This window comes from Achroia grisella, unplaced genomic scaffold (genome assembly GCF_030625045.1).
Source record: "Achroia grisella isolate CSIRO2021 unplaced genomic scaffold, CSIRO_AGI_Agris_v1 utg841, whole genome shotgun sequence".
Classification (NCBI taxonomy): domain Eukaryota; kingdom Metazoa; phylum Arthropoda; class Insecta; order Lepidoptera; family Pyralidae; genus Achroia; species Achroia grisella.
In genome coordinates this window covers 2,427,610-2,440,974 of record NW_026713039.1, presented here as the reverse complement: position 1 = coordinate 2,440,974, position 13,365 = coordinate 2,427,610, and the positions used below count along the sequence as shown (strand labels likewise).

Here is a 13,365-nt window from a genome sequence, read left to right as displayed (position 1 = left end):
TAGTTTTTGTAAATACATATATAATTTACCTAAAAAAATCCAGACAATACGAACAATCATACAGATGTTTGCACCGTACGAGGAATCGAACTCGTGACCATCGCTAACGTGTTGTGCTACCGAGGCCGTAAATATTATATTATTTTATATTGTATACCTTTATTGCACTTTGAATACATTATATAGAAGTAATGTTACCATCGTAGGATCAATTTATGAAAGTTATTATTGAGGGAAATATAAAAGGAAAGAGGGTATGAGGAAGACCAAGACACAGCTACATCAAGCAAATGAAAGACAGAATTGGAGTCGTGTCGTATCAAGGTTTAAAAAGTATGATGGATCGTGGAAAGTGGCAAGAGCTCCACCGACAAGTGTCGCTCTTAAATTATGAATGAGGAGGACTTATCTCTAAGAGATCCCTCCTTCCAGTCAACCCAACGGTGGAGTTTTTTTTATTATGGATGATAATGAAATGGTGCGGCTGCCTGCTCTAACAAGAACCAGTGGAGGATAATAATATGAACATGAGGTCAGATCAGTTAGCCCATCGTGACAAATTCACCATGAATTTATTTTTCCAGAAGGAACCGCGTGGAGGTCAACCTAACATGGTACATTGCTAATAATCTCCACAAAAGGGTGTAGTAGGAAGTGTTAAGTGGCTCATGATATCCAAATAATATACAAAACCCAAAAACTTATCACTTATAGTAAATACCCTTGTCGCAGTGGAATGGCATACATTACCTTCAACTGCTAACAATCCAAAGGGTGGAGTAGGAAGTGTTAAGTGGCTCACGATGTCCAAATAATATAAGGAACCCTAAAACTTATCACTTATAGTAAATACCCTTGTCGCAGTGGAATGGCATAGATTACCTTCAACTGCTAACAATCCAAAGGGTGGAGTAGGAAATGTTAAGTGGCTTACTATGTCCAAATAATATACAGAACCCAAAAACTTATCACTTAGTGGAATGGCATAGATACCTTCAACTTCCTAAGGGTGTAGCAGTGTTAAGAATGTCCATAATATACAGATTATCACTTATAGTAAATACCCTTGTCGACTGCTAACAATCTAATAATCCAAAGGGTGGAGTAGGAAATGTTAAGTGGCTCACGATGTCCAAATAATATACGGAACCCAAAAACTTATCACTTATAGCAAATACCCTTGTCGCAGTGGAATGGCATAGATTACCTTCAACTGCTAACAATCCAAAGGGTGGAGTAGGAAATGTTAAGTGGCTCACGATGTCCAAATAATATACAAAACCCAAAAACTTATCACTTATAGCAAATACCCTTGTCCAAATAATATACGGAACCCTAAAACTTATCACTTATAGCAAATACCCTTGTCGCAGTGGAATGGCATAGATTACCTTCAACCACTTTCACGGCTGAGCTATGCATAGCATATTAACCGGGTCAATTGCTCATTGTTTGCTCCCAACTGGATTACAACCAAACAAAACTGATATCTTACGAGATGTACCAGTTTAAAAAATCGAGGTCTTTTATCTCGGTAGCGTAGTTTGGTAGTTTAACGTGACTGGAATGGCAAACCTGCTTCCGTTGGTCGCGGGTTCGTTTCTCGCACAAAATAATAATGTTTTTTTTATGGATGATAATGGAATGGTGCACCCGCCTGCGCAAACGGTTTACACTGGCGGGGCACTAGTGGAGGATGATAAGGTGAGGTCAGATCAGTTAGTCCATCGTGACAAATTCATCAAGTATTTATAACGATGGTTTCCAGGGCGAACCGCGTAGAGATCAATCTGAGATGATACATTGCTAGCAATAAGATCATCAGTCCACATTACTAACAATCCCCTTTTCCCCCTAATAATATGTTTTCATGAGTATCAATATTTTGTATGTTAAAAAATATATGATTAGAAGGCCCGGTAGTTTAGCGGTTTATCACGCCACTTTACTTCCAATGGTCGCGGGTTCCATTCCTCTCACGGTACAAACATTTGCAACAAAAATCTCTTTTTAGAGATAGAGCTTATCTGTAAACCTTGTTCATTATCATATTACTATTACTTTTTTAACAAAACATTTGCATTCATGAGTATTGTAGAAAAAAATGTATCTAAGTATTTATATCAGTTGTTTAGTAGTACCCATAAAAAAAACTCTGCTTGGTTTGGGACTAGATGACATTGTGTGAATTGTCCAGAGCTATATATTTCTATCAATTATGTGTCCGATAGTATGTGGACTGTACTGGGTTGTTATTATTATTATTATTATCTTAAGGTAATAACTTTCTATTCCTGATATAAATAATATATAGTTCCATTTATCAGATTATAATGGGTGATATAAATTAAATGACTACAATAATGCACCTAATTATAATATTATTGCTAATTCATGAATATATGTAAATAAGCAACGTTATGCAAATGTAGTAGATACTTTCTTATTAAAATAATATGCTATTTTCACGCTTTTCTTTGTTGCAAATGGGATTGTAACTAAGTACTTATTATTTTAATTTAGTTTTAGGTTTATTCCAATTTTTTGGGACGAAATGCGGGATACTATGGTTATTACGACCTCGTCACAGAAAATGGAAATAAAAGAATAAACCTCATGTCTATGGATATAAAAAAAAAATGAATAAATATATAAAAAAACTATGTAGCTATTATATTTTATTTGTGTATATCTTTAATATTTATATATGTTTGTATACGTATTCATATATTATCTAAATATATTTTTATAGTGCGCCACAGAGGTATCTTTCCTTTACTCAAAGCTGTTATCTCCCAGCAATCTCTTACAGACGTAAGAGATTGCTTTAAGCGATAAGGCCGCCTGTTGTTTAGTATATTTTTATTTGGAAAAAAATTCTGCGCGCAATAAAGAAATATATTATTATAAGCGTAACCACGAGATACAACTAGTTCACAATAACAAAAAATATTGTTTATTAACAGATAAATAACTTTGTTTTGCAGACACGTGCCAAAAGCCAAACACACAACAATGGCGGAGACGCCGGAACTGAAGCGGATAGCTGAAAATACGAAGCTACAGAGCAATGTCAAGTATCACGCCGACTTCGAGAAGAGCAAGGGGAAATTCACACAGGTTCGTAGATACTACACAATCGTACTCTGTGTTTATGGTTTCTTTGAAATGACTAACAAACTGATATTATTTTTTAATATTTTTTTATTAAATTTATATTATTTTCTAAAATAAAAGTAGCCTAAGTTACTCCTTATTACATCAGTTACCTGCCAAAAAAAGTCTCGTTAAAGTCGGTCTAGCCATTTCAGAGATTAGCCGGAACAAACAGACCGACAGACAGACAGACAAAAAATAAAAAATGTTATTTTGGTATATGTAACGTATATATATTCATATGCATATAGTAAAAAATGGTTATTTAAATATTACAAACAGACACTTCAATTTTATTTATATGTATAGATGTATAGATAAAAGTACTACCAACCACCTAACATCAGTCACTTAAAGTTGGTTTATGTCTGACTTAAGGTTTATTAGTTGGTTTATTAACTAACTGTCTTGAGATGGAGAAGGATAGATGACTATCCACGTCGTGATGGTCACGCAAACAAAGTCGCGAGCGCAATCTAGTTAATTGCATACATTAGAGTAAGGACGGTGTACCGTTTTGAATGAGTGGTAGTATAAAAATATATGACTATTCAAGTGTTTACATTAAGTTTATTTGAATAAAGATTATTTCTATTTCTATTTCGTGCAATCGGACGTATACAAATGGTATGGTCCAATAAGTATCCGTTTGGTAGCTTTGTTTTACCATGACGCGCAAATTTGACGCTTCTGACTGTCCTACCAAGAATTACAGTCGTGAGTATATATTTTTTTTATAAACAGGTAGCCGACGATCCAGAAACATTAAGAATCAAAGCCAACACAAAGATCATTAGCAATGTAGCATACCATGGAGAATTGGAGAAGAAGGCACAAATGGAGAAACAGCGGCAGATAAACGAGAACGGTGAACTGGTTGGTGAGTTTCTCCGGATTTTATAAAAATATAATTTTATGTTACTTTATTGTGAACGCACTGGGACATGAGTACACACGCATCTTGTGTTACATTCTCCAAATGGTTTTTGTTCAACATGTTTTCTAACATTGAGGTATTATGCATAACAATTATTAGAGGACTTAAATCAATTGCGGTGTTAACACTGCAATTGATTCGTTAACAGCGCTTCTTGGAATATGTAGAACAGGTCAATGTAATTAAAAAACGATGGTAATAAATTAAAAAATTAATACTATATAAACAATAATACAGACATACTCATGAATTCAAATGTTTGTATTGTTTGAATAAATAAGATGGTGTGCAAAATAACTAGACCAAAGAGGCCGTCAAAATAATAATACCTTAAAAATCTCTATTATGAAGTCGCATTTATGAGGTGATATTTATCTATACTAAGCTGCTTGGCCAGCGTGGAAATAGGCTAATATCCTCTTATCTTTGTTAATGTTTGTTGTAGTTATCTACTCTATACCGTGTTTTCTCTATGCAAATACAAACATAATACCTCAATGTTTTTTATATGCGAATCACTTATCATATACGTGGATAAGAGGCCGAAAGGTGTATGACACATTTTTTTTCATTTAATAAAATAAAATCATGATTATCATTGTTGTGAGGTATGACTATTAACTATATAGTAAGAATATTAAAATGGGTACATATTTTGCTTGTACAAGATTTTAAATCTAAACTTTTGATACATAATTCATCTTTTTTTCTCATCTAAGCGGGATAATTCACTAATTCAATAGGTAGTTACTATATAATTTGTGGATGGTACGTATTAGGAAGGGAAAACAGAAATTGACGTTTTTTTTATTTCACACAACGCCATATAGTCCCAGGCAAGCAGAGTTTATGTTATAGGTACTAGACAACTGATATAAATACTTAGATACATTATTTTAATAAATATTTAAACATAGAAAATCTACAGAGGATCTTCTGTCAAAAATGTCCTGTTCAAATCGCAGTAAGCCTAAGAATTTATATATCCAAATATATACATATATAAAAAAAACTGTGAAACTTCTTATTAAAGGATTGAAGGACTTCTAAATTTCTTTTTTATTGTATATAATAAAAAAAACTTAGAAGTCCCCCATATCGATATAAACAATCATACTCATGAATACAAATGTTTGTACCGTGCGAGGAATCGCACCCGCAATCATTGCAAGTCGGTGTGCTAAACCGTTAGACCACCGAGGCCGTCACATCTAAAGGTGACTCTTACCACTTACCATCAGCTAGAACGTCAACAAGATTGCCATTAGAGTTAAAAAAAAATGACTTGCGTTTTTTTTTTCGAAAGAAGTACATGGTAATAATGTAAGCATGTTTAAACGAACTATGGATCAGAGGTGATGTTTTAACAAATAGGTACTCAGTTTTTAGGGTTCAGTAGTCAAATAGCTAAACGCCTAATAATGATATACTTTATTGAACTTTGTTGCTGCATTTTTTTTTATACCACGTAGGTGGCAAACCGGCATACGGCCCATCTGATGGTAAACGGTTACCGTAGCCTATGGACCCCTAAAACACCAGAGGTGCCACATGCGCGTTGCTGGCCGTTTATAAGACGTAACTAGGACAGACAGAACAATTGACGAGACGAATACGACAAAACAGACGGACGACAATATAAAAATTACATGTTTTGATCAAAAAAGCTCTCTTTTTTCATTACCGACCACAATCTTAACAGTCGGCCGACCAGCAGAACGTTCAATGTTGTAACATTAAAAAAATAAAGGTAGTTACACAATAATGTGAAGGATTGGGTTTTTCTCCGAAAGAGATCACTTCTAACCAACCTAACGCTGCCCTCAGACTAAAGTCGTATCCGTCAGGCGAGAGTTGGCTTTCCAATGCGTTCGTAATGATGAAGATAATATTTTAAGGAACGTCTTACATATGATTGTGGATGGTTATAAGAGCAGAGGAAGGCCGAAAAAGAGATGAAATATCATACGGTAATAAAGGGAGTAAATGAAACGAGATGATTGCGAACAGGGATGAATGGAAGAAGGAAACATATTCTGCCGGCCTCAAATAAATGGGATAAGGAAGAAGCAGATTATGATAAATTTTCAGCATACCATCTATCTAGACTATTGTTATTGAGTAAAAACAATATATGCATCATAGCTACGGCCCCCACTGAACACTGCGAATTGAATAAACAAATGGCGAAATTAGGCCTTAGCTTAACAACAATCTACAGATTTTGCTAAGCAAAACAGAAAACGCCACTACAGGTAGATCCTACGTGGTTGTAGCCCACTCATGCATAAACGAAATATCTCCTTTGGAAAGTATACACTATCCTGAGGAGATAAAAACCATCGCTCCTAAGAATATCCTTTAATTCTTGTCCCTGGCGGGTTTAGATAGCGAAATTTGGAAAAGGGCGAGCACAATAGATCTATGCAGGTTGCAGTCTTACAGGTTAGTACCTGACAATAATCTAAAACTCCCAATAAAAAATAATACCATCTGCCATTTTATTAATTAACTAGATGAAAACCCGGCTTCGTTCGGGTGAAATGTGGGTAAATATTTCTGTAGACATCGGTTCTCATGGAATATTACAAGTAAGCAAGGCATAGATTTGTAAAGCTTCGTTCATTGTGTTTAATAAATATAGTAACTAAAAAGTGTAAAAGTTTTTATACAAAAAATTTTTATTTTTTTGTAAATTTTAAGTTGGCCTAAAAAGAACTTGTATCCAGATACAAACAAATAAAAAAAAATTGGCAAATTTGTCCCGCAATCGGCCAATTTCAGGTTTAAAGAAAAAATACATACTCTTTTATCATAAAAAAGTGTTAAAAACAATATTTTCGCGAAACGTCAACGACCGAAAAAAATGCTAGTGAAATGAAAAGATGGCGACTGCGGTTTGTTTGTCAGTGTCGTTAGAATTTAACGAAATACTTCATAATCCGAATTTTGAAAAACCGAAACAACATATATCCATGTTGTCGACTCGAAATCAATATTTTTTTATGTTTTATTATTCACATAAGGTTTCGTTCGAGTCTACCGTACCCCTTGACGAAATTATTAATATAGATAAACGGCATAATTAGGTCTAAAAGTGTACACGCGAGCAAAGTAGTAGCCGTAACTAGTACCTAACATAATGAGTATAAATATCCTGTACACAAAATATGTAATCACCCAATGCAACATACCAGCCATTTATTTATATTCGTACTTACCTAGAACCACATAATCATAATCATTATTGTTGCTAACGTTGTCATACCGGGAAAATAAAGTTTATAATACATGTCCAATATGTTTGTAGGTACAAGTGTTATTTGATCATTGTTATTTATAATTTGTGCATGCAATAATTAAATTTCAGTCGTTACAATAATTATGCTATTTTTACCTTAATTTTAACTCTAGGGTAAAACAATTTAAACTGGCAATACTTTATTTTTAATGTTACGTGAAATATATGTTTTGACTTTTGTATAACTTCTTATGAGTTTACTGTGCTTGTTAAGCTTGGGCTCAAAAGGACTTGTATTCAGAGCCGTTAAACGTAATTAATAAAAATAAAATTAATTTTCGGAGATTTATCTAGAACGTTTTTTATCTACTTATATTCTTTTATTTATTTTTTAATACATTAAAACCTATTTATTTAACTATTCTAAAACAATACATTTTTTGAAATTTTAAAACCCTATTGCATGCATGATTTATAAAAAAACAATAACACTTGTCATAGTAAAAGCTTTATTTTCCTTATATTCATTGTGTCTCACTTGTTGTTTGTTTGTCCATGCTTATAAAGAAGTCGCAACCGACAACTATCATCAGCAACTTGAAAACTACGCTACCGAGATGCTTCCGCCCCCGGTAGCACTAAATTTACCCCAGAAGAACCACTACCAAACACCCCAACAATACCAACCTCCTCCACAAAATTACCAACCACCCCAACAAAATTACCAACCGCCCCCTCAAAATTACCAACCGCCCCCTCAAAATTACCAACCACCCCCTCAAAATTACCAGCCGCCCCCTCAAAATTACCAGCCGCCCCCACAAAATTATCAACCGCCCCCTCAAAATTACCAACCGAGGCAGTACGAGCAATACAAAAATAATACGGAGTCATACAAACCGAGCTCGGATGAACAGTATTATAAGCAGAAATATGATGACTACCAGTATCAGCAGAATTACACGGTTGGTAATAATCAGAAGATTGGCAGGATTCAAGATTACGATCCAGTTAGTGATGGACCGAGGGCGCCACCGAACACACAGAGGGCGTCGGCGACGCTCATCTATAACAGCACTAGTGATGCGAAGAGAGGTTTGTGACTTTTTTTAATTTATCATCGCAGCAATGTCATGGTGTTTTTGGTTTATGGTTATGTTTTTTTTGTCTATATTTAGTAATATTATGAGGTGAAGTTGATGAGTTTGGATGTTCGTAGTGATCTCCGGTATGACTCTAATAAAAATATATGCCGTTTTTCATGAATTAGTCTTCTATTTTATGTTAAAATTTCAATGAGATAAATTGATGGAATTTAAGTAAAAAAAATTAAGGATCCTTTATGGATATGTGAAAGTTAATCATACACATATAAAAATATATTACCACCTATATATCAGTACATTAGTAATAACAATAATTTTATTCCTTCTATTGTTCTTTTAGTCAAGACTGGGATCTGCTTTTAAGTATAATTAAATATTTGTAATAAAAGACAACACGTCTGGGTTTGTTTATCATGTATATATATACTATATTTCTATATATATAATTAGAGATAAATTTATATTGACTTTACTATATTATAGTCATAAATATGTTCTTATAACTTATAAATGTGAACAAATATTATTTACAAATAAACTATTAATATTCACCAAGTATGATACTACTGTACAATTCTTCATTAAATGCAATTTAAACTATTAGAAATCCATATGTATTCTTATTATTCTCACAAATTTGAATTAAAATTTGACTCTTGTTTGTAAATATGTACAACATTTATTTGAAAAGAACGAGCTGAGTTTCTTGTCAGTTCTCCGCATTCTGAACTGATGGTAGATTTGATATATCATAAGAGTCTGTAATAGATCTAACTGAATAAAGATATTCTGAATTTGAATTTTGAATTTATCTGTTATGTCTGTCGTCGTCCTGTTACAGGTGCCCATCACCCCCAGCAGCAGGCCAGCCGTCAGATCGGCCGGGTGACTGACATGGATCCGCTCGCTGAACAAGCGAAGTCAGCGCCCGTACAAAAAACTCAGAATCAGGTATAGTGTACATTCTCTACTATTTCGAATCCCCTAATTGAATTTCATATCATAATCATAAACTCAGGACAATTCACATCGCGCCATCTAGACCCAAGTTAAGCTAGCTAAAGCTTGTTATGGGTACTAGATAACTGATACGAATATAGATACAACAAAAACACCCAGACCGATACAAACAAAACAGTCATAATCATGAATACAAAATGTTTATGCCGTGCGAGGAATCGAACCCGCGACCATCGGAAGTAAGCCGCTGGACCATCGAAGCCGAATTTGGAAATGAATCTGCATTTTTGTAATCATGTACATTTGACGGCCTCGGTTTAGCTTTACTTCCGATGATCGCGGGTTCGATTCCTTGCATGGTACAAACATTTGATATGAGTATGATTGTTTGTATCGGTCTCGGTGTTTTCTATGTATATTATGTATGTATTTACAACCAAAAATGGATCTATGTATTTATATCAGTTGTCTAATACCGATAACCCAAACGCTGTTTAGCTTGGGACTAGATAACGTTGTGGTGTGAATTGTCCAGAAGCATTTACCTATGTTGGGTAAAATTATAGATTTGTCCTTTCCCACCACTGCCCATCAACCGCTTTCTGTTCTTACCCAAAGGTCAGGTAAAGACTGCCATATGGCACTAAGCTTGCACAAATTGTACAATTTTATAAGTGCAATAGAATAAATATTATTAGATACAAGTTCCTTTAAAAAGAATAAAGAGCTGAGTCTCTTATCATTTTTTCTTACCTAAAAGCACTGACGGTAGATTTGACATATCATGAATGTAATAAACCTAAATGAACATATATATTTTGAATTGATTCCATATAATGTAACTATAATAATAAACAAGAGAAGGAAGTTTATAAATGACTAAATGAATTGGTAATGTTTATACGAAAATAATCCCTAATACTTATTTATTTATTTATTTTATTTATTTATTTATAAATGACTAAATGAATTGGTAATGTTTATACGAAAATAATCCCTAATACTTATTGGTGTAGGATTGTTTATTAATTTCTTTATTTTAATAATAAATTTCAGGTGGTGTACGTAGCTATGTACGATTATGAAGCGAACGATAGCGATGAAAACGACTGACAATACGCTTTAAACAACGTTGTCTTCATGTCTATACACATAGTCATAGTCTAATTCCCCCCGATTCCTTTCCTTCTTCAATTCTAGATACAAACGTGTGCATACCAACAGTTGTTCATGCAGGCCATGTGACTCCGCATTTTCATTTCAATGTTAGACATAGACACCTATATAAGTTAATTATAATAATATTGGTATAGGGTTGTTTATTAATTTCTTTATTTTAATAATACATTTCAGGTGGTGTACGTAGCTATGTACGATTATGAAGCGAACGATAGCGATGAAGTAAGTACATGTCTATACACATAGACTCTAATTCCTTCCTTTCCTTCTAATTCTAGTTTGATCTTCTAAAATATATATGTAAGTACCCAATGTAAATAAACTGGCTTTAAAAAAAGAAATTCATTTGAGTTTCTTCTAAAATAAAAGTAGCCTAAGTTACTCCTTATTAAATAAGCTACCTGCCAAAAAAAGTCCCGTCAAAATTGCTATTTCAGAGATTAGCCGGAACAAACAGACAGACAGAGAAAAATTGTAAAAAATTTAATTTTGTGGTCTGTACCGTATTTATATTCATATACATGTAGTAAAAAACGGTTATTTCAATACTACAAACAGACACTCCAATTTTATTTATATGTATAGATGATTTTTTATTTCATATAATTTGATATATAGAAAATCTTATATTATTATTTATTACCTTTCGCAGGTATCATTCCGAGAAGGCGACTACATATCAAACGTGACTTCGATCGACGAAGGCTGGATGACGGGGCAGGTCCTTCGCACCGGACACACCGGCATGCTGCCAGCTAACTATGTTGAACGTCTCTCAAAACCTTTACAGTATGCTAACTAACAACACGACTCGTAACTAATAACGTAATATTAAAGAATAATGGAATAATACCACGATTGTTCAGATAAATAATTCATAGTATAAAACAAAGTCGCTGTCGCTGTCTGTCCCTATGTATGCTTAAATCTTTAAAACTACGTCTTGACGCACCGATGAGTGATTCAAGAGGAAGGTTTATATGTATAATATATGTATAATATATACACCCGTGCGTTTTAAATAACCCTAGATCATCTAGTCCCAGTGATTTATGGGTACTAGACAACTAAATAATAATAATATTTATTTTTTTCCTTTGAGGCATCTAAAATTTCATGCTAAGAAACTGATACTGAGACATGTTTTATTATAAATACACATAATATACATAGAAAACACTCATACCGATATAAATAATCATATAAATAAGAATACAAACACTAGTGTAACCTCGCATATTAATTTGTGAACACAAATAAATGTGCTAGGAATCGAACCCGCAACGGTGTGCTAAACCGCTGGACCACGGCCGTTGTGTAATTACATCTTTAGCTTCAAAATAATAGTATAAGACTCTACAAAATCTGTCTAGGCAAGTGCTGCTTTAAGGACATTTTGGTTGTGACCATTTAATAAACACATCTTACAAAGAAAGCTACTTGGTGACTGTAAAAGACAAGACAAAACGCAGATGACTTTGTATTAAGTGTACTACAGTAATGAGATCCCATTATTCTTTAATATTATGTTTAAATAATGACCGCGTCAATATTTAAAAGTAAAATTATAACTACACGACACCACTACAATAACTACATTTTGTATTTATGACTAAATATAATATATATACTTTCAAGTGATACAATATGCAAACTAATATCAACTTTATTTGAGTATTATTACGGTTTAAAACGAAATTACTTAATATCATTAGGAAAAATCACAGGATCTTACCACGTTTCAGTTATTTTTATTGAGTACCCGATGTTTCGGCAGTGTTTCAACCGCCATTATCAAGGGTAGACTGAAGAGTAATGAAGGTTGGTAAATGAAAGCTTTTATGGGCAGACATATTTGTCTACCTTCACATGTCTTCGTTTGTTGCTACAAGAAATGACTTAAATTTATACCAGTGACTTTATTGAATATAAATATTCGTCTAGTTCTCACCATTTACGTGGTTTTTAACTTTGGTACGAGAACCATCATCAACCACTTCAACATCAACATCATCAACCTTGTACAAATGTGTACGAGATTTTGACATACGAAAATCACTAAAAATACGATGCTGTACGAGGTTAGACAGCCAGTCTGAGATGATATATGTATATTACTCTTACATGGTTTTTAACTTTTGGTACGAAAACATTGTCATCTTCGTACTGTGTACGAGATTATGACATACAGAAATCACTCCAAAATAAGTTGATGTAGAGGTTAGACAGACAGTCTGACTTAATATATGATATGTTACTTTTTCGTACTAAGCTATATATTTTTGGGTATGGTAACCCTGCTAAGATCAAAATAGTTGGCTATATACCACGAACATATTCTTTCAAAGACCAGTATATAAGTGTATATGTCACTTTAATGTAATTTATAATGAAGGAAAAGCTGCGATAGTGTTGTGCAATTAACGTAGTATTGTATTTTGACAATAAAATCACATTAGGCTGCATTTTTATACTTATATATATATACAAAGATAATGTGTACTGACTATACAACGTCCCAAAAATCACTTAAATCTAAAGTACTGCTCAAAATATATGCAATTGATCTATTTTACTCAAAAAACAGCTAGGAACTAGTTTACCACTTTAATAACTACAATATTAAAATTACTAATTTAATATAACTACAATAACAAATACCTTTTTTATTTTATTTTCTGGTTGGATTATTTGTGTTATTGTTTTATTATACCTGTATTAATTTTTGGTATTTGAATAATAATTTATAAAGTAATTAGAAAAATAACAGGTTTTCTGGTTAATTG

General features: G+C 33.3%; 1 protein-coding gene across 1 annotated transcript in view; it reads left to right on the top strand.

Moving 5' to 3' along the window:
* Positions 1–11,392, top strand: part of LOC131852232 (LIM and SH3 domain protein 1) — a 34,879-nt gene extending 23,487 nt beyond the window's left edge. The window contains exons 3-8 of the mRNA XM_059202879.1: positions 2,988–3,120; positions 3,901–4,036; positions 7,902–8,429; positions 9,282–9,391; positions 10,754–10,801; positions 11,232–11,392. Coding sequence (XP_059058862.1) covers positions 2,988–3,120; positions 3,901–4,036; positions 7,902–8,429; positions 9,282–9,391; positions 10,754–10,801; positions 11,232–11,381 — 1,105 coding nt within the window. The 3' untranslated portion in view covers positions 11,382–11,392. The remainder of the gene's footprint in view (positions 1–2,987; positions 3,121–3,900; positions 4,037–7,901; positions 8,430–9,281; positions 9,392–10,753; positions 10,802–11,231) is intronic.
* The last annotated feature ends 1,973 nt before the right edge of the window (positions 11,393–13,365 follow it).